Genomic DNA, 19,129 nt, shown 5'->3' on the forward strand with positions numbered 1-19,129 from the left:
TTTCCAGTCTTCGTCTTAGCTCACGGTCACCTGATCACCTGATCACACGTCACCGGGCAGCATTCGCCATTTGCATTTTGGCGCTGATTACAGCAGCCGGAAAAACCTTATTTACGACTTCATTTGCCACTGCAAAGTCCCTACAAGGGACAAAAATCTCTATCCTACAAGGGAGCAAACGTTCCCTTGTTGTTTTTTGTATATTTTCACCCCAAAACCACCTAAAAACTTGAACACAACGACGAAAAATCACCGCTTCAGTTTCGTTGGTTTCAGTATGGCTTTGTGATAATTTTGCGCCATGTTTATGCAAGAATTGGTCGAAAACGTCTTTTCTCCTTTTGGAGTGACCGTTTATTCCACTTCAGTTTTTAATTCAAAACTTCATAGAACAGTTATTTGGGCGGTGGATGAGCGAAGAGCCCGAGGAAATGGAGGGAAGAGCAGCTGCCCAAAAAGGAGTTGTTCCTTCTCAGCTGAATGGACGAGAACCAGGTACAAAGTAATACACGAAAACTTACTTGTTGTACAAGTGTTTGTTATTAACTAAAGAGATATGTAACAGGTGACATTTTAATACAATTTCTTAGTTCTTAAACTCGCTGTCCATTGCTCTTGGTGTCAATAATAAATTATTCTAAGATTTAAGGATTGCTGAAGTTATAAATTAAATTAAAATCCTTGCATCCCTGGTCGTAATGTCTAAATTTAAGGCAACCTTGTGGTATGGTTTACAGACAGTCACTTATAGTGCCGTTATATTGAACACCAGACTTTAAGCAAGGAAGACGTGTCACGTCTGGCACTATCTGTATGAAATTATTATTTTTTCACGTCTTGGTCCAGGCTAAAAAGTAACTCTAGTGCTTGGTGGCCAGTTGGGCCAGATTCCTTTAATTCTTTTTGACCCAGGCCAAAAAAGTGGCAATCAAGAAATATGTTATTTATTAAAAACAATAGAAAATACAACTAAGATTCTTAAATTCTGCAAGTTTTTTAGAGGAGTGTGTCTGCAGAGGCTCTTGGGAGGGTGGGGCAAATAACCAAATCACCATATCAAATTTTGGGTACCCACTTACATGTACCAAAATATGGAAAAAGCCTGTTGAGCATCTGATCATTCATTGCATTCATGGTCAGTGTGTTAGTGGGACGGATATGTGCATGAATTGTGCAGCTTTTGGTTAAAAGCATGAAACTTGGCACAATTGCACAACTCAAGCTGCTTATCAAAAATGGATATGGAGCCATCACGAAAAATTATGGGATGGCGATTTATTGCTGATATAAAAAATGGCGGCCATTTTGAACCGGAAGTGAAAGGTTGAAGAACCGGAAGTACTATTTAAAAGTACTTTGTACCCTTGAAACCCGTTTCTTTACAGAAATAAACAGCCTAGAAAGCTTCAGAAACGTTTATTTATCTGTGTTGGAGCACAAAATGTGAAAAAGGGGATTTTATTGCATGTTTAAGAGTCTAAAGCTATTTTGGAACTCCAGTCGAAATTTCACAAAGCAAAGAAAGCAAACGCTTTTGTAATAACATTTCATTTATTCTGCATTTGTTTCAGTTTTACAGGCAGAACCATAGATGCAAAGGTTTTCTGAGTATTTTCAAGGGATCAGAGCATGTCATATCTTCAGAAATATCTCTGCATAACACTTACATATTTCATTTTATCCTTACTTGTGCAATACAATGTCCTGACAATGTCAGTACTTTAACTCCTTAATTGGACACAGAGCTTTCCATAAGATCAAAAAAGCTTATCAAAATAAATCTCATGTGTTAGCACATTCTTCGGCACACGAACAAAGAGCAGTGCAACGTAAATCTGCCTTTACACAGGAACATCTCGCCCGGCATCCTTTCCTACATCCGCATCGGACAAGTTCTCGGCATGACTTCGTCACATCAGTCAGTGTCGTCCAGAACGGCTTCCAAATGCCTTCCTCCAAAGTCCATCCCCATTCTTGTGGACTCGGTAGCACTGGACTGGGAAATAGCGCCTGTCCCCAGCAGTAACCAGCCTGATATGCAGCACGCTTTGTATGTTCAACAAGAGCGGCTCTTGTGGGTGGGATGGCATCAAGCGTTCTTCCTTTCTGAGTGAACAGCTGCTTTCTTGCATCATTGACAGCTGTCTTGCTACTCGTTCTGTCGTACAGTAGCACAACAAAGCGCTCTAGATGTTCAATACATCTGTCGCTTATCTCGGTGGGGCAGTGAGCTAGTGCGAGAAATGCACTTGTGACGTCTGGGTAAGACTTCCACGCCTCTAGGGCAGTCTTCTTTCCTCTTCCTCCGAAACAGGACACAGTGTCACAACCGGTGAAGGCATGGAACACTGGAAGTGCCTTGGAGACCTGTGGTCCCAACTTTCTGGATATTTCGTGGGCGGCAATGAAACGAAGGTGAGTTCCTGATCCAAATGCTACCCAAAGTTGTAGTTGTTCTTTCTCTCTAAGTTGCTGAAAAACTGCAATTGTCAGTACCAGGACATCTGTGTCGACCGTGCGTAAGAGGATCTTCTTATGTCCTTGATTCACTGCGTCTTGAACATGCAACAACATTCTTGTGTCGGCTTCTTCTTGTGTACAGGGAGCCAGGCTTGAGTTGTCTGTACGTGGCAAAGTGGACAGGATTTGCTTGCCGTAGGTTGAGATAACTTCTTTTTCCACTTGGAGGGATGCGATACACTCAGACAAAAACTTAAAAAGTTCAACCTTGTTTTCATCTACACGTAAAAATTCATTCCATTTACGTGGAAGCTGATTGTTTGCTGAGACTCGCCTTCGTACACCGGTTCCTCTGCCAGATCTGGTGGTCGCTTTTAAGCTGTTTGCGACATACTCATCCCACACGACATCTATACGTTTGACATGGCGAAGCTGTGCCTTTATATATGGCAAGAATGACTGCTCAGCGTAACCTAAGAAGGTTTTCTCTGTTCCTGGCTTGATCATGTTCACCGCTGCAGCACCGTCGATGATAATGACATCAATAGCAGGAGGCATTTCACTTTGCGGCGTAGTAATAGCCTGTAGGCATTCTGTAAGGTCGGACTTCTTCTTGGGAATGCGCAATTTGCCGAGATGCGATAAGGATGGTGGACATCCCTGGTTCTCGTGCTTAAAAAACTCCTCTAAGTCACCGTCCCTTGTCTGACAAGATATGTACAGCCTCGCAAAAAGTGAGCAGTCACTCTTCACGGATGAAAGCTGCTGAGTTGCACGAGAAGATGCTTTCGGTGGGGGTGAATTGAACAAACTGACTTTGTTTCTCTTAATAGGATCATACAGCGACTTCTTTCCATGAACAAGACGTTCGGCTACAAAGGTACTGAACTGCTCTCTACCAATTGCTTCTATTTGGCGTAAACTTGTAACAGCCTCTGATCCAGCAATTTCCTTGGTGTCCAAAACTATCAAGTCTTGACTTTCTTCCAAGAAAGGGTTGCCTAGATCTTCAATTGTGGCGACAAGAGATTTCACATCTTTGAAGAATGATACTTGATAGCTTCTTTGAGCTTCATGATGTTTCCCTTCCTGTGCCTGGGTCTCTGACGTCACGCTAGCTTCAAACTCGTTTACCAATCTTGCCATTTCTGGACCGGATATCATCCATCTACGGAGAGCGCTAGGATTTTCAGTCAGGCCAACGGCACCGCCATCACCTTTAACAATTGCATTATTCTGCTCATGCGCCTGGTCAATTGCAATGGCCGGAAACTTCCTCTGGGACTTGTGGACTGTGAATAATCCCCTGTCAACAAATTGTGCGAATACGTCTGGGGCTGTCTGCTGGAGTTCGGATAGATCACGTAGATGAACTGGCAGCCAACGTGCATAGTTAGTGTGATTCAAGGCAAAGAACCAAGGCAACATTTTGTGGAGGGCGTTGCTGTAAAGCGTGAAGCTGGATTGACGGATCGATCTTAGAAAGACAAAGAATAAGAGCTGCAGCTGCAAGGTTGTGTACCAGAACTGAAACTGTGGTACTGCTGATGCCTGCTGGCTACACCAGTTATCGAAGGGAAGAGCGTCATGTCCGTCATCTAAGCCCTCTTTGTACTTTTCATATGCATTCTTGAGTAACACGAACAGGCAGCTGGCTGTAACTTGATGTGCTCGCCGAGAACGTGTAACGCTTGTGGCTTTGACGAACGATTCTGCTGTTCCAGGTGAGGCAACATTAGCGTCGACCAGTGCGGCCACCCATCCGCTATCTTCAAGCCACCCACCCAGAACTTTCAAAAAGGCCATTTCAATATGAAGGCCCCCAAACATGACCACAATCTTCTTCTCTCCAAATTGATCTGGCCAGTTCCACTGTATCTGCTTAGCAACAGCGTAAAGTGGCTGATCCATGGCGATAACCGGGGTTTGACCGGGGTTTAGATGGTGTACACAAGCCTTGACGACATCCATTGCATGGCGGATCATAGCAACTGACTTGGCTTGATCAGGGAATAGAGGCAACAAAGCAGATATTGCAGATGAAGAAGTAGTATTCTGATGGAGGTCTGTGGTGGAGTGATATGCTGCCCATGAAATGTTTTTGTTTTCCCCCAGACTTGGTTGATTCACAGTGATGCTATTGACATTTTCCAGCCAGTTCAACTCCTCTTTCATGGCATTGTTGACAATTCTGTCCTCTCCTTGCAGTTGGTTCCTTGTTGCTGGAACTGGGGGAGTTTTGTTGGGAAGTACAGCTGGTGCAACCTCGGTATAAGACTTGGGAAGTTCCGCAACAGATTTTGTGTTAGCCTCTGAAGTTTGTGACACATTCACTCGTGCTCTTTCATTGCCAGGTACTTCAGCAGTACTGTGCTGGAACATCGATATCCCCGTTCCATGAAAAGAATCCCGTGCACTCGTAGAACTGGGGTTGTGGTCGATGTTATCGACGGCGGATGTCGTAAATAAACCTGAATGAAGATTAGGTGGGCACACAACCTTTTCCTCCTGGTACTGTCGACAGACTGCATTTCCCAGATCTGTAGAAATTGCAAGCACCCTGTCATATGATACACTTAAACCCAGTGTGTGCATCGTTTCTATGAGGTCGCGGCTACGGGACTTGGCATGAATCGACAAACCCACATATATAGAAATGGGGGTTTCGCGAGATTTGTTTCGTCGCTCCCGCTTAATTTCTCCATCGCGACGACGGTGATAGCTGTTGTATTGTAACAACTGGGAAATGGTCAAACCGGCTTGAGCAGATGAAGGGTTGACTTGCATTTCAATGTTTGGACCATAAAGGATCATATTTACAAGTGACAGTAGCGACGCTGGTACCGAATTTAACTGGCAATTGGATCCAAAAAAACCATCGAATGCATACTTCTTTGCGAGCATATCTTTGCGCACAATGCTTGCGGCCTTGGCAAGAAGCATCGCTTCCTCGTCACAATCTTCCTTGTGAGCTTTCTGCAACGCATTAGCAAGATCAGCTTTGAAAGCAAGAAATACATCTCGCCCTTGCTTGTATTCTTCAAGTGCTGGAATATGCTTAAGAATACGTTCTTTTAGCCGTGTAGTGTGAATACGCCCCGACGTGTCGTCACCAAGTTGCGCCAAACGAGATGTGTACTTGTCGGCGAGTTCAGCAAGTTTAAAAACTGGAAGCTCAACATCACTTGCCACGCGCGACTCTTCGATATAAGACACAAGTTCTGCAAGCGCGATGCCTTCGGGTCGTCGTAGATTCTCCTCATCTTTTTCTTGTTCACCTTCTCTCACTGTCGCCGCCTTCTTATACAAAAGTGCTAAGCACGAGGCATGATATTTTGAATCACGTGCTACAAGGTCTTTTGTGCTTAGTTTAGCTAACAATTTCTCGTCCTGTAGTGTAGATGCGCATTTCCTTACACGTTCATCCAGGACCAGAGTCGAGGCATTATGCAGAGGGTTCTTTCTTGAAGTTTGATCATCGCATATAAAGCATGTGTCAGCGCTGTCGAGTGATGCCGTAGAATTTGCTCTTGTGAACTTTCTGCCAACTGGCTGCTCATCTTCAAGTGCACGTCTTTTTTCTGCTCGTTTAAGCTTAGAGCAATTGAATTTATCATAACAACTTTTGTGCCAACGAGCTTTGCATTTAATAAAAGTACTCTCTAAGCCGTCACCTTCATCTAGGCGTGAGAGATCAATCTCAACGGGCATACAATCAAGATCACTGAACTTAATTATGTTACCAGCCAACGTTCTGTAGCCTGCCCCAACATCTGATTGACGCTTGGTCTCTGCAGGGCACCGTAAGGACTCATCTTTGTTTTTTTGGCAAATAGCACATCGAGCCCAGTTGGTCTTGGCCTCCGTTGTTTTTTGTTTACTTTCCGCGTCAGTCACACTTTTTTGCATTGATTCACTGAAAATTCAAGTTTTCGATATCAGGAAAGGAATAAATAGCATTATAATCAAGTTTCATTATCACCAAAATACTATGTTTGCTACCCAAAAGCTATTACACCTCACTCAGAGGACGTAAATGTTCTCTTCATTAGTATAAAGTAGATTTATCTCGATTTTTTATACATCTTCAACATCTAAGAATTCAACAGAAAGTACATGCTATTAACAGAACATTATGTACTTATAATAGGCCTTATAACGGTTTTCGACGCCGTCTTGACGAGTAGGCAAAGCGGGTAGAAATTACAGTGTTTGTATGTGAATCCGACGGCAAATATCTTTTACAAAGATTGAATTCTGGACAACTTATGAATTGTAAAGTTAAGATACTAGCAAAAAGTTTTTATTCACCGAGTCTGAAGGATGTAGCTGGGATAGAAAGCGTTCAGTTACGTTTTTAATTTTTCCACACATTTTTCTATATTTTTTTCCGCATGATTGACGCTGTTCGCGGGAAAAATTATAGACAAATGTATGAGAAATTAAAAACGTAACTGAACGCTTCAACATCGGCGAATTAAAACTTTTGCCTAGTAACTTAACTTTACAATTCATAAGTTGTCCAGAATTCAATCTTTGTAAAAGATATTTGCCGTCGGATTCCCATACAATCACTGCAATTGCCTACTCGTCAAGATGGCGTCGAAAACCGTGATTATATCACACAGCGTTATCATTAAAATTAGATGCAAAACAAAGAGCAACTGACAATGTACAGCTAAAACAAATGGATTGGATGTTGTTAAACGTAAATGAACTGAGAATTAATTCAAGCAAAGCGTAAATAATGCAATACTTTCAAAAGTTTTTGAAACTTTAAAAACTTTTGGAATTAAAATGGAATACCGATACTTACAGTGCTTGCAGTGACAATAGCATCCGTCTTTCCAATTAACAGCAGGCCTCTTAACTCCACATTGTTACATTTCTAGTGAAACTGTCTAGTAAGTAGCTAATGATTATATTCTTTTCTTAATCCTTCGGCAAACACGTGTTTGTTAAACCGGTGAAAAACAAAATGGAGGAACAAGTGTGCATCTGACTAAGCCTTTTGGTATTCTGGGTAATTTGCCCCAGGCCGCCTCGGCTAAATTAGCTAATCTGTTCAAAAAGCGCGGAAATCAGCCTTCTTAGTATTTTTTCAATAGATAATTTCCTTATTTTTAAAAGCCAATCGCATAGATTACAATACAACAAATTTTGCTGAAGGAAGATCCATTTACTGGATAAGTTTTCTGTTTTATGACAAGGGTATAAACCAGATCGTGATAATGTACTTCAAACAATTTTAAACAGAAGATCGGCTAAAGATTATAAACCCGAGTCTGTTATTACTGTTTTCACTCTTACACTGGTAATATTTAATATATCCTCAACTATTTCCGATAAACGTACCATACACTTCCGGTCTAGCAAAAAGGTATCACAAAACTCTTAAAACTTTCAGTTTTGTAGATGTTAGGTGAATTATTTAAATAAGTGGAACACATTTATAGTGATAACAATAATTTTTTTTAAAAAAAATTAGCTCTTAAAGCAGTTAAGATGAAAATACTTGTACTTCCGGTGATGTTCAATTTTACTTCCGGTCAAAATGGCGGCCGTTTGGAAAAGACCCTTATTTACACGCTTCAGCAGCAAATTTCATGATGGCTCCATATCACAGATTAATCGGTTTGGCAAAGACAGCATTATCACCAAATTTGGCGCTTTTAACCCTAAAGCGCACAATTTGATGTAAATTCTGCACATATCCGCCTCACTATGTGCCGTTGTATCATAGACAAAACATAACTATAGCTAAATTGCAGAATACCCTGCAACTTATTTGCATGTTATCAAATGGTATCCGGACAACTCGCCCCCCGGACAACAAGCCCCAGACAACTAGCCCCCAATCTGGACGACTAGCCCCCACTTTCTGGACGACTAGCCCCCTACCTTATTCTGTGTTTAAAAGATGAAACTTGTAACACCTCTTCTTGTACTCTACTCTAGTTGCTTATACTCTTCTTCGACAAACTGAAATGCATTTAGCTTCGATCGTAAATATGGTCGCCATATTGAATACGAAACACTGGAACCCAGGCTATCGCGGGGGGCGAGTTGTCTGACATTCTATCAAATAACAGTAGTTGCTACATATTCTTTCATTTCCTTTTTTTGAAGAGTATCTCATTTGTGGGGTATTCTGCAATTGCTTCAAATTATTATAAAAATAGAATTTGGCATGTTTGAGCCTTGTACCTGCCTTTTCTCAGAAAATGTACTTGCTAAAAGTGATTTTAAATCACCATGGCAACTACAACCAATCTACAGGTAGCATAGAGTTGTGATACAGTTAAGTGAAACTTGTTAGAAATGAAATGTTAAAAGGCTCACTTTCAACTTACTCATTAAACTGATAATTCTTTTTTATTATTCTCTTAGCACATAGAAATAAAGGTTATGGGAGAGGTAGGAATAGAAGGGGACAGAATTATGGAAGATTTCCTAGTCAGGAACATTACAGACAGCAAAGAGATTCATTTGATAGAAGGGATGGCTTTAATCAACCTCAGAGACGAGGAGCTGTGCCTGACAGAAGACCACCAGCAAGAAATTCATATCAACCCAGTGTGGATTCAAGAAAGGTATACTCCTTACTAATAATTTGGCTTGTTTTATCTGATGTGGGCATGGTTTACAGAAAGCGTCATTGAGGTTTGATCTTGTATATAAAGCTAATAAAGGAATTAAAGATTTCTGAAACTTTACAGTGTGCTGATAGCTAGAATTGTAGTAACGTACTGTCTAACATTATACTGCCTAGTTCTTGCATGGAAGTTCTCATTTTTCACCATAAACCACTTTACTTAAAGGATTCTATGACAGATGCCGTGCAAGACAATCCAGTGAATGGTTCCAGTGCAGGCTCAAAAAAGTATGGCACATCACTCAACCACCTGTTGAACTTCAAGTATGTTCCAAGAGAAAAGCCAGTTCCTTATCACCCAAGAAGTAGCAGCAAAAAGTACACTCCATTCAACAAAGAACAGTTTATTCAAGCCAAGTGAGTATAAATTACTTGGTAATACATGTAATTAAATTAGAATTCAATCAACTACAGTATATCTAGCCCAAGAGGTAAGTACAACAGCCTTTGATCTCTGTGGCAACTTGTCAGGGACAGCTAGTGCTCATTGGCAGTGAGGCACTAATTTTAGTTTATATTTTGTCAGTGGAAAGTTGATGCTAACTAATTTTTTCCAATCTTATCAGTTTTCAGTTTGTTGTTTCTGATTCTGGTGATTACACAATTCATACTATGGATCCTGATGTGCTTGTGGAGTGGGATTTGATTGAACAAGTGGTGAGTTTTTTCTTTATTTTACTTTTTTGATGTTACATTACATCACACATTTTTCAGCGCTACATGTAGGCCGACTTGCAATAAAATGTTAGAATCCACAAAAAATATTTTGGATTAAAGACATCCACAGGTGAAATGTAGAAATGGTCATGTCTGCTGAGCAATTTAGGTTTATGTCCTCATGTAATATTTATTCTTTCAGCGAATCTTCAGCCATGAGGTACCATCATGCCCAATCTGTTTGTATCCCCCTGTGGCAGGTAAACAATTATTATTGTGTTAAATATGCTTCACAAGCAAAATTTGCTTGTGAAATGATGATGATGTTATTCTGCAAAGTACATGTACCGTATTTTCTCGATTAAACGCCGGGCCCCGAATAAACGCCGGGTCTCCAAGGTGGAGTGGTGAATAAGCATTTCAGGCATTAATTCGAGGTGTTACATGCTTCAGGTATAATGGCAAGATACATTCATGTCACAAATAATGATTAAAAGCCCTTGCTTAATACACATTTTGTTAGAATAAACTGCACCATTCAAATAAACGCCGGACCCACGAAGCCAAGTTTGAAATAAACGCCGGGGGCGTTTAATTGAGAAAATACGGTATAATGTTGATTCTTCAATTTCAAGATTGCTTTACCTTTATTTACATGTACATGAGTCTCTTATTGTTTATCTCTTTGTATTAATTTATAGCCAAGATAACACGATGTGGCCACATATACTGCTGGTCTTGTATTCTTCATTACTTAAGTCTGGTAAGTAATATGCATGTAAGATATTTTTAGACAACCAAAGGAGGCATCATTTTTGTGGTTACTGGCTCTTTTAGCAAAGCCAGTACCATTATGCCAACGGGTCTGTAAGTCCGTCTGTTTACTTTTTTTTTATTGAAAATCAGGACAGCAGAGGCTTACACCTGAGTTCAAAGTCTGGCGCTAGCGTATCCCAGTTGCTATATTCTGTGCAAACTTTCCATTATAATATTGTTGTGTGCCTTTTCTGGAGAAAGTTACTACAGTTTGTTTGTGGGCCTGTTCTCAAACTGATGTGTACAGGAAAATAAGTTGTAGTATTGTACGATAGACAGTTTTCATATTCAGCAAGAAACATTTTTCAACAGACTGAGAAGTCCTGGCACAAGTGTCCCATTTGTTTTGAAGCTGTGCACAAGAAGCACTTGAAAAGGTACAAGTTCAGTGTATGGCTCATTCTGTAAATTTTGATATAAATGCCAAGGTTTGTTTGCTTTTTTGTAAAGATGGCCAAAAATATCCTTGTCTTGTCATTTCAGTGTTGTTGCTATGGAGTCACACCCATTTTCAGTTGAAGACACTATCACAATGAGGTTGATGAAGCGAGCTAAGGTATACTGAACATTTTTGTTGTTACTACCCGCTGTTGTTGGCATTTCAGTTGCTTTTAAATGACTGTGTTTTGTGAAAAGTAATTTTTAATTTTTGGGTTGTGTGATGACCTAATGGTAGTGTGCCAGACTCCGAAACAAGCAGTCTGGGTTCAAGCCTGGCCAGTGTCACTGTGTTGTGTTTATGGGCAAGACACTTGACTCTTATAGTGCCTCTCTTCACTCAGGTGTATTAAATGGGTACTGTTGACACAATGCTGGGGGTACCCTGTGATGGACTAGCATCCCATTCAGGGGGCAGTAGAAATATTCCAAGCCGCTTAATGCTACAGAAACCGGGATAAGTTCCGGCAGTATGGGCCCCATGGTTTGAGGCTTCCCCCTATAACTTATGGACTGCTGCTGGAGTTTGAGAAGATTTCTGTATTGTAAAGACCAAGTGTTTCCCTTAAGCTTGGTAACTCTGTTATTACTTATTTACTTTTGCTTTACAATGATTTTGCTTACGACAACTCAAAGACAGTAACTGTCAAAATTAATAACCCCAGTCCAAAGTGGCTGCCAAAATCAAAGCATGATGCAAAAAAAGGTTCTGAAGTCCGCAGCAAACTAGTAATATGGTGGCTTTTAGCCTGATTATTGATGTTGATCTTACTTTACACTAGAGTGCTTATTTTTCATGCATTTGCAGAACTCTGTGCTTGCCATTCCTAAAGCTCAGTGGCATGAAGAGGAATTGAAGCCTTTCAGAATAAATGGTAATGTAGACCTTTTTGGTATCACAAAAGTCATGTAAACTTCTATGTATAGTTAATTTCAGGTCAGTAATTTAACATTACATATTTCTTGACACAGATGAGGAAGATACATGTTATGCAAAACTCTTACTGGCTTCTCCAGATGATGTTCTAAAACAGGTAATTATTGCTGTCAGATACTGTGAGATTAATACAATTTAGGGGATTGGATGTTTTGTCAGTAAAATGGTTCATTTGAGTATAACAGCAACTTTCATGGATTCCTTTTCACCAGATTGTCGAACCAGAAGAAACAGCACTAAGTACTCAGCTTATGGAGGCCACAAGTGAACAGGTAGGTGGAGAATTTTCTCTTCTGTGTATCGGTGTTGCCCTCTTGCCAGTTTGATTTACTGGATAAACTCTACCACCCTGGACTGGAGTCTCATCTGGCCTAAAACATTCAATGCATTACTTTTATTTTTATACATTTGTAGTCACTAGCTGTCTTCTCATTGGCGACGAGCCTACAGCTAATTCTAGGAATCCACGCAACCCCGCGCAACCTACAGATTAGTGAATAATCTCCTAGCAGATTTTTCACTTATCTGTGCACGCATTGCATGATTTCCAAGAGCAATGTGTCAGGCATGTGGCGGTGAAGGAAACTCGTAGTTCGTCGATTCATTTCTTTAACCGAGAAATAATTTGACCTAAGTTCAAAAATTGCTGGACAATATAGTCTCAGAAAACACAAAATGACCAACAAAATTGGGTAGGAACTATTCCACAAGATACTTTGAGGAAAAAGCATTCACTATTTAATAGGACCACCAGCCGGAATTAGCACAAGTTTTGAAACAGGTTGAAATCGTTTGTCATTACTTTCTTTTCCAGAAAAACAATGTATAATTAAACAATTATAAGATTCCGTTTATGGGATATTTGTAATAATCAAGGTCTCTGTAAGTGTTATCAGCCTCATCCTTCAGCTTCGGCTTCGGCTGATAGCACTTAGCTCGACCTTGATTATTCCGGATATCAAAAAAGCCTCATCCAATAATAATAATGTTTATTAACTGTGGCAGCACTTCACATTGTTTGTCAAATTTTCATGAAGTCATAGTGCATAAACTTTTGTCTCTCTTTGCCTGCTCAATTCTTATTGTATCTTTTCTTTTAAGTCGGAGGAAGTCTGTTACATTGAAGTAGCCTTGGATGAAATAAAGGTATTTTTGTAATCTGTGTACATGTAGCAATTTAGTATCACAGCTAGTTAATTGTTTCAAACTTTTGTTTATTCTAATTTGAGAAATACATTTTCCTTACCCTGCCTGTATGATTTAATTTCGACTTGATGTTTGACTTAAAGTTACAGAAAGATTATCTCATTGCAACAAAGAAGCTACTAAATAGTTTTGCTTCAAGTTTTCAGTTTGTTAGGCTTACTGATATGCAGTTGTTGCTTACAATAGTTGTTGTTGTTGTTGTAGGTTCGCCGTGAGAGTTTGAGTGAATCAAAAGACTGTGTAGAAGAAGTGAAAAGTCTTGTTGAGAGTAAGTGTTGTATTTTCTTTTTGTTGGCATTACATTGTAGTAATCAATATTTTTTGTTGTGGTGTTAACTGGAGTGCCAAAAGTAATTAACTTTGTTTGCTTTGGTTTTGCAGTAATATGCTGAGTGATAAATTTAAAAAAACTCTGCTTCTTTCTCAACCAATAAGAAGTATAACCCAAACCAATCATGACTCGCTCACACATGTTCTCCCATGCTTTGTGCTGGCTAAATGTATTTGTTTTGAGTTTTGATTGGTTCACTGGATTATCTGTGCCCTTTGCGAATGACCAGAGTGATTACTTTGGTGTTATTAGTTTTATGACACTCAATCAAAAATCCCTTTGCCCCAATAATTTGAGTGGATAACAAATTGTCACTGCCTTGGCTGACCAATGCAACCATGGATGATGAAAAACAGTTGTTTTTTTTTGCATGTTCTTGAATGGTTGTTTGATTGTTACAGGTGTTTTGAATGTTGAAGATAATGGTCATAAGAATGATCAAGAAGTAACCAGTTGGAAAGTGCTGTCTCCAAATGCTATTCAAGTAAGAAATGTTGTTAAATAAAGTAAAAAAAATGCATGAATGACTGCTGTCCATTTCATGTTGTTTCTGAATAATCAATGGTACATCAGAGTAGCATACCAACATTGATCACTTTATCTTGTGACAATTTATAGATAGATTCATTGATTCTTGCAGGGTGTGGGTGATTATGAAGCAGCCTTCTCTGGTGATGAAGAAGAGGCAGAGAGCAAAGAACAAGGTTCAAAAGAAACTGCGTCAGTGTGTGATGTAGTTGCTTCATCGATGGAAAAAACCTGCGATACAACTGAGACATATGACACATATGACAAGAAGGAGCAAGAGCAGACCAGTGAAAGTACATCTGGAGATTCTGGCTCAGAGTCATCCAGACCTTTATCTCCTGGTCCTGTGTCAACACAGTATTACTACTTTTATCAAGGTATAATACTATTAACAGAAAATAATAAGGGCGTGCAAACATATTTGAGGTTTGTTCATGAAGTTGAACACAAAAAGAGAAGTTCCACATCTCTGAACCATGGCAGTATTTCTGTTTTTGTTGACTACTTTCTAGTTTCTTTTCTTTTCTTTTGGCTTAGTGTAGCAAAACACACTGTGAAAATGGGAATATTTCTTTATTGGTGTTAAAAAACAACTCCTTGTGCATGAAGAATGTTTTATTTCAACATTTGCATTGTTTAATTTTTGTTTTAATTTTTAAATTACAGCTGATGATGGTCAAAATGTTTTCTTGAGTCCCATAAATGCCCGCTGCTTGATAAAGGTATGCCTTTTTTGTTACCGTTGAAAAGTGGAAAAAATTTTCAACTGAGTGTGAAAAGTAATTCCTGTTTGCATTTGTTTTGCATAACTACACTCGTGTTTAGTTTAAACAACTCACACCACCTTCTCAACAAAGCAGAATTAAAACCAAAATCAATCATGACACTACACATGTTAAGCCGTGCTTTACACCAGCTACATGTATTTGCTTTAATTGATTCACTGGATTGTCTGTGTCTGTTGTGTTAACCAGATTGATTATTGGTTTTGGTTTTGGCTTTATGACTCTAAATTAAATATCACTCTATACTCTATTTAACGTTAATTATCTCACAGTGTTTCAATATCTATTGATGTTTTACTCTACAGGAGTATGGAAGTCTTGAAAATTGTCCAGAATATATTACAGCGCCAATTCTGGAAATGGATGCCTTGTCACAAAGTGAGGTTAGTCTTGAACTTTAATAATGGCAGCAAGATGCAAAGACTACTGATATCCAGTCTTTTTTTCTGCTGGACTCGGTGATGGGAGAGTTAAACAATTATTATTACAGCTTAGTCAACAATTCTCTTAGCATTTTTCACTACTTACTATCACTCCCCCACCATGTAAAACCTTAAAAACGGTTATTAAACTCGGGAGGAAAAGAACTGCAAAGTAAATTGTCAACAGTTTGTGTGTGTTTCTGTGTAGGCTGTTACTTGACTAAATTAACTCTCTTTATCCAGGCTCTTCGTAAACAGTACCGCTACATGAGCCATCTTCCTTTAACCTGTGAATTTGTCATCTGTGAACTGGACATCAAGCCACCAGTTGTTTCACGTGCAACACTCAATTTCTTTAGAGGTAAGGAGGTCCTATTGTTCAACTAAGAACTTTAAAAACTAAGTTCTTCAAAAAAAAAAAGTTGTGTCTAACTGTATTGGCTTCTCTTTACCTTTGTTCAGTGGAATTGCAGCACCGAAAACAGCAGCGGCAAAAGAAGTTAAGGATAGAAAAGAAGAGAGAACAGACAATTGCGGCCAGTGGTAATTCTTCTTACAGCTCTGCTAGATCTGCCAGTAAGTGTGAACATCAGTGTTAGCAAATCTGTCCCTGTTTATTTGATGCTTGTGTGTTGTTTATCGTGTTTGGAGTCTAACATAGCTGTGTTCATTCTAAAGGTAGATATGTGGCTCCTGAACGCCTGGACCTTGCCAGTCATTTAGAGTTCCCTGCTCAGTCGGGTCAACCGGCCTTGTCACCACCCAGTAACTCTTCACCCAGCCCGTTCATGCAGTTTGCTGCCTCAATGGCTAGCCAAGGTAACGTTTTTGTTATATTTTTGGTATTTTTCTTAAGAACTATAGTGAAACATGATACACGTGGAGATGGCAAGTCTAGGGGCCCTTACCATCAAATGCACAGAATTTTCTGTAAGATAAAAAAAAAATAAAACGTAAGGTAAAAGCTGTTAAAAATGATGCTAAACGTTTTCGATCTGTTCGATCGTCATCAGAGTGATGATGATCACATCATCACTCTGATGATGATCGAACAGATCGAAAACGTTTAGCATCATTTTTAACAGCTTTTACCTTACGTTTTATTTTTTTAACCTTTTATCGGCGAAATGTATATATTTCTGTAAGATGTTCACTGCTTCGTTGAAACAGTCCAGTTCAAGAACTGGAATGGAACGTAAAGAGCTTTCTTTCAAGGTGCATAACATCCGAAGAACCCAGCTTAGAGTTTCTATAGAGTCGAATGCGTTCAGCGTAATTTTGTTTTTTCACCACTGTCTAAATAGTTCTTGGTTCTTTATTTGTTGGTGTTCAACTTTCTTTTCGTTCTTTGTCAGATGAGGGTTTTGGTGCTGTGGCAGAAGCAGATGGAGCCAGTGTGCAAGATAACCTGGGACCTAACCCTCCATCTTTTGCCGAGGTTAGCAGAAAAAATCACAAATCGATTTAGTTAGATTCTGAATATGAGTTACTCTTACTGACAAGGGTGGTTTTGTTTCTTCACCAGGCACTGAGGTCTAAGAAGGCCATTGACATTCCTAAACGAGTGGAAAAGCCCATTCAAACAGGTACGATCAGAGAAATCTGCCGACTCAGTTTTGAAACAACAGATAAACGACTTGCTTAAGGTCCGGTAATACGGGCAACATTTTTGTTCAACTTGTCTCGCAACATTGTTGCATTGCAAGTAACGAGTTGTTGCCCGTATTTCTATCGCGCGCTCAACTTGTCTCGCAACAAATTTCGGTGTTGCAAGTTGCAGCAACATGTTGCACAAAGTAGAACCGAGTTCTACTTTTTGCAACAATTTTTTTCAACTTGCAACACCAAAATTTGTTGCGAGACAAGTTGAGCGAGCGGTAGTAATACGGGCAACAACTCTTTCAACTTGCAATGCAACAATGTTGCGAGACAAGTTGAACAAAAATGTTGCCCGTATTACCGGGCCTTTATCAATCAGTTTGCAAACATAGAAATCATACACCGTACATAGTTTTTCTGAAGTCAATTTTTACAACGGCAGTTTGAATAATACGGCACTTCTCAGTCAATCTTAGAAAGAAGTGCTCTTAGAAAGGAGTCCTCTGAGAGTTTTTGATCGCGTCATTGATGTATCATTAGCTGTGGTTAACAAGGAAAGTATCAAGTTGTTATTGTAAAATGACGTCTAATTAATGGCTATTGGTTTGCAATTGACCTAAATGTCAAACGTCTCTTCGTTCCTCAGTCCAAACTCCGGTGTTGTTGACTTCAAGTAGTCCTTTATATTCCGACGGGTCAGTCGAGCGGGCGGGTAAGCACTCGAACGCGCGACAAAATCACATTTATTCTCGTACTCTCGTAACCCTGAGAAAAATGAAGACTCAGTAGACATGCTTTTGTGATATCCTTTAGTACTATACGCTTGAAAATACTCGCTCTTGTTATGTTATCTAACAAAACTAGAATTGATGTGGCTTCCTCTCTAAATACAGTTATTTTAGCCTTACTGCAAGACTTGTTTACACCTTCTCTCTTTTACTTTTAGTTGTGGCGAGGAAGGTTACTTCTCTTGAAGATGAGGACGAGGAGGACTGTGCATCAGTGCCCACTTTCCAGTCAGCCTTCACTGATGCCCTGGGTGCAGCTGGTTGGACCGGAAATGGTGAGGTCTTAGAAATACAAGCGGATTGAAATTCATTTTACAATTTCCATGAGATTTAGTGATTTACTAGCAGAGTAGCAATGACAATCTGGACAGTATTTAGTTGTGATACAGTACCTCCTAGGTGCACAGCATTTAAAATTGTGAGCTTTCAACCTCAACTCTTGAAACGTCTCAGTCCAAGAGCAGTCTTACTGGCGTTGTTGCCTTTTCAGTTCAGCTGTAAATATTTTGTTGTATGCGTATGCCGCATAAGAGTAATAACAAATCAGTTTAGTTATCAAATGGTGAAGTCGTAAAAGTAAGGTGGTAATGCAGTTTAGTGGTTACCAGCACTGTTAATGACCTGTCTATTGCAAACGGGGACCTTTGAGCCAGACCTAGGCTACAAATGTTGTAGTACCATACAAATTAATGTAAAATTATAAGCGCTCCTGGTGGATCAGTTATTACTTTGCTTCAGCCCAACCCCCCCCCCCCCTCTAGCAGAGTTCGAGAGACAGAAGTCAGAAAACAACCCAAGATAACCAGTCGTCTACTCCCCCTCCCCCCACCTCTGTAACTGAACTTGTTCCACACTAATCGATCTTTCAAGTCAAGTGTAGTCTAGCGTTTTAGTTGTACATACCGCTGTAGTTATAGTGTACTGTAGTTAAATTTTGCTAAGCTTATAACGAAGGACCGTAAATGCTTTGTAATTCAGTTGTAACTAGCGTGCGATGTTACAACTCTAACATTTGACCGCATACAAGTGCATGTTGTAAGGTTGATCAGTCTGGTCATCGAACCAACAAGCTGTGTAATTATTCCTTCAGGCGCTACAGATGAGCGAGGCAGTGGAAAGAAGCAGAAGAAAAACAAAAAGAAACTTCTGTTTACCACGGGAAGCTTCATGAAGTATTCTTGAAAAAAAAAGTTTACATTCGAAGCGACTAGTATCTATTTGTAGTCAGTAAGATAATTTTGAACGCAAGACTGAATTGTATTTGTAAAGACTCTTGGTTTGTATAATTGGCCACCGCGCCAGTGGCAGATGTTTGTACATCATATTAAAAGGGCTTTAATATCAACAATAAATAATTATTGAAACAGTATGATTCGTCTCAACCATTGTTTTATTCTCTTCTCCCTTTTTCCTAAATTTCTTTGCATTTGCAAGTCCCTGGTTTCATTTTGGTTTGATCAGCGTCGAGATGAACACGTTTTGTTCGGGAGCCTCTCTTAGGAGAGAG

At 39.7% G+C, this 19,129-nt stretch overlaps 1 protein-coding gene across 1 annotated transcript; it reads left to right on the forward strand.

The window, feature by feature from the left end:
* The first annotated feature begins 79 nt into the window (after window positions 1–79).
* LOC144647322 (E3 ubiquitin-protein ligase RNF10-like) lies at window positions 80–18,991 on the forward strand. Its single transcript, XM_078507101.1, has 24 exons — window positions 80–495; window positions 8,851–9,053; window positions 9,282–9,472; window positions 9,682–9,772; window positions 9,975–10,032; window positions 10,474–10,535; window positions 10,901–10,965; window positions 11,072–11,144; window positions 11,835–11,901; window positions 11,999–12,060; window positions 12,176–12,235; window positions 13,065–13,109; window positions 13,374–13,437; window positions 13,902–13,984; window positions 14,141–14,405; window positions 14,695–14,750; window positions 15,119–15,196; window positions 15,479–15,596; window positions 15,698–15,811; window positions 15,914–16,054; window positions 16,591–16,673; window positions 16,761–16,821; window positions 17,781–17,897; window positions 18,713–18,991. The coding sequence occupies exons 1-24, from the start codon at window positions 411–413 to the stop codon at window positions 18,802–18,804; spliced, it is 2,334 nt and encodes a 777-aa protein (XP_078363227.1). The 5' UTR covers window positions 80–410; the 3' UTR covers window positions 18,805–18,991.
* The last annotated feature ends 138 nt before the right edge of the window (window positions 18,992–19,129 follow it).

Source organism: Oculina patagonica, chromosome 3 (genome assembly GCF_052425735.1).
Source record: "Oculina patagonica isolate OP01 chromosome 3, crgOcupat, whole genome shotgun sequence".
Classification (NCBI taxonomy): domain Eukaryota; kingdom Metazoa; phylum Cnidaria; class Anthozoa; order Scleractinia; family Oculinidae; genus Oculina; species Oculina patagonica.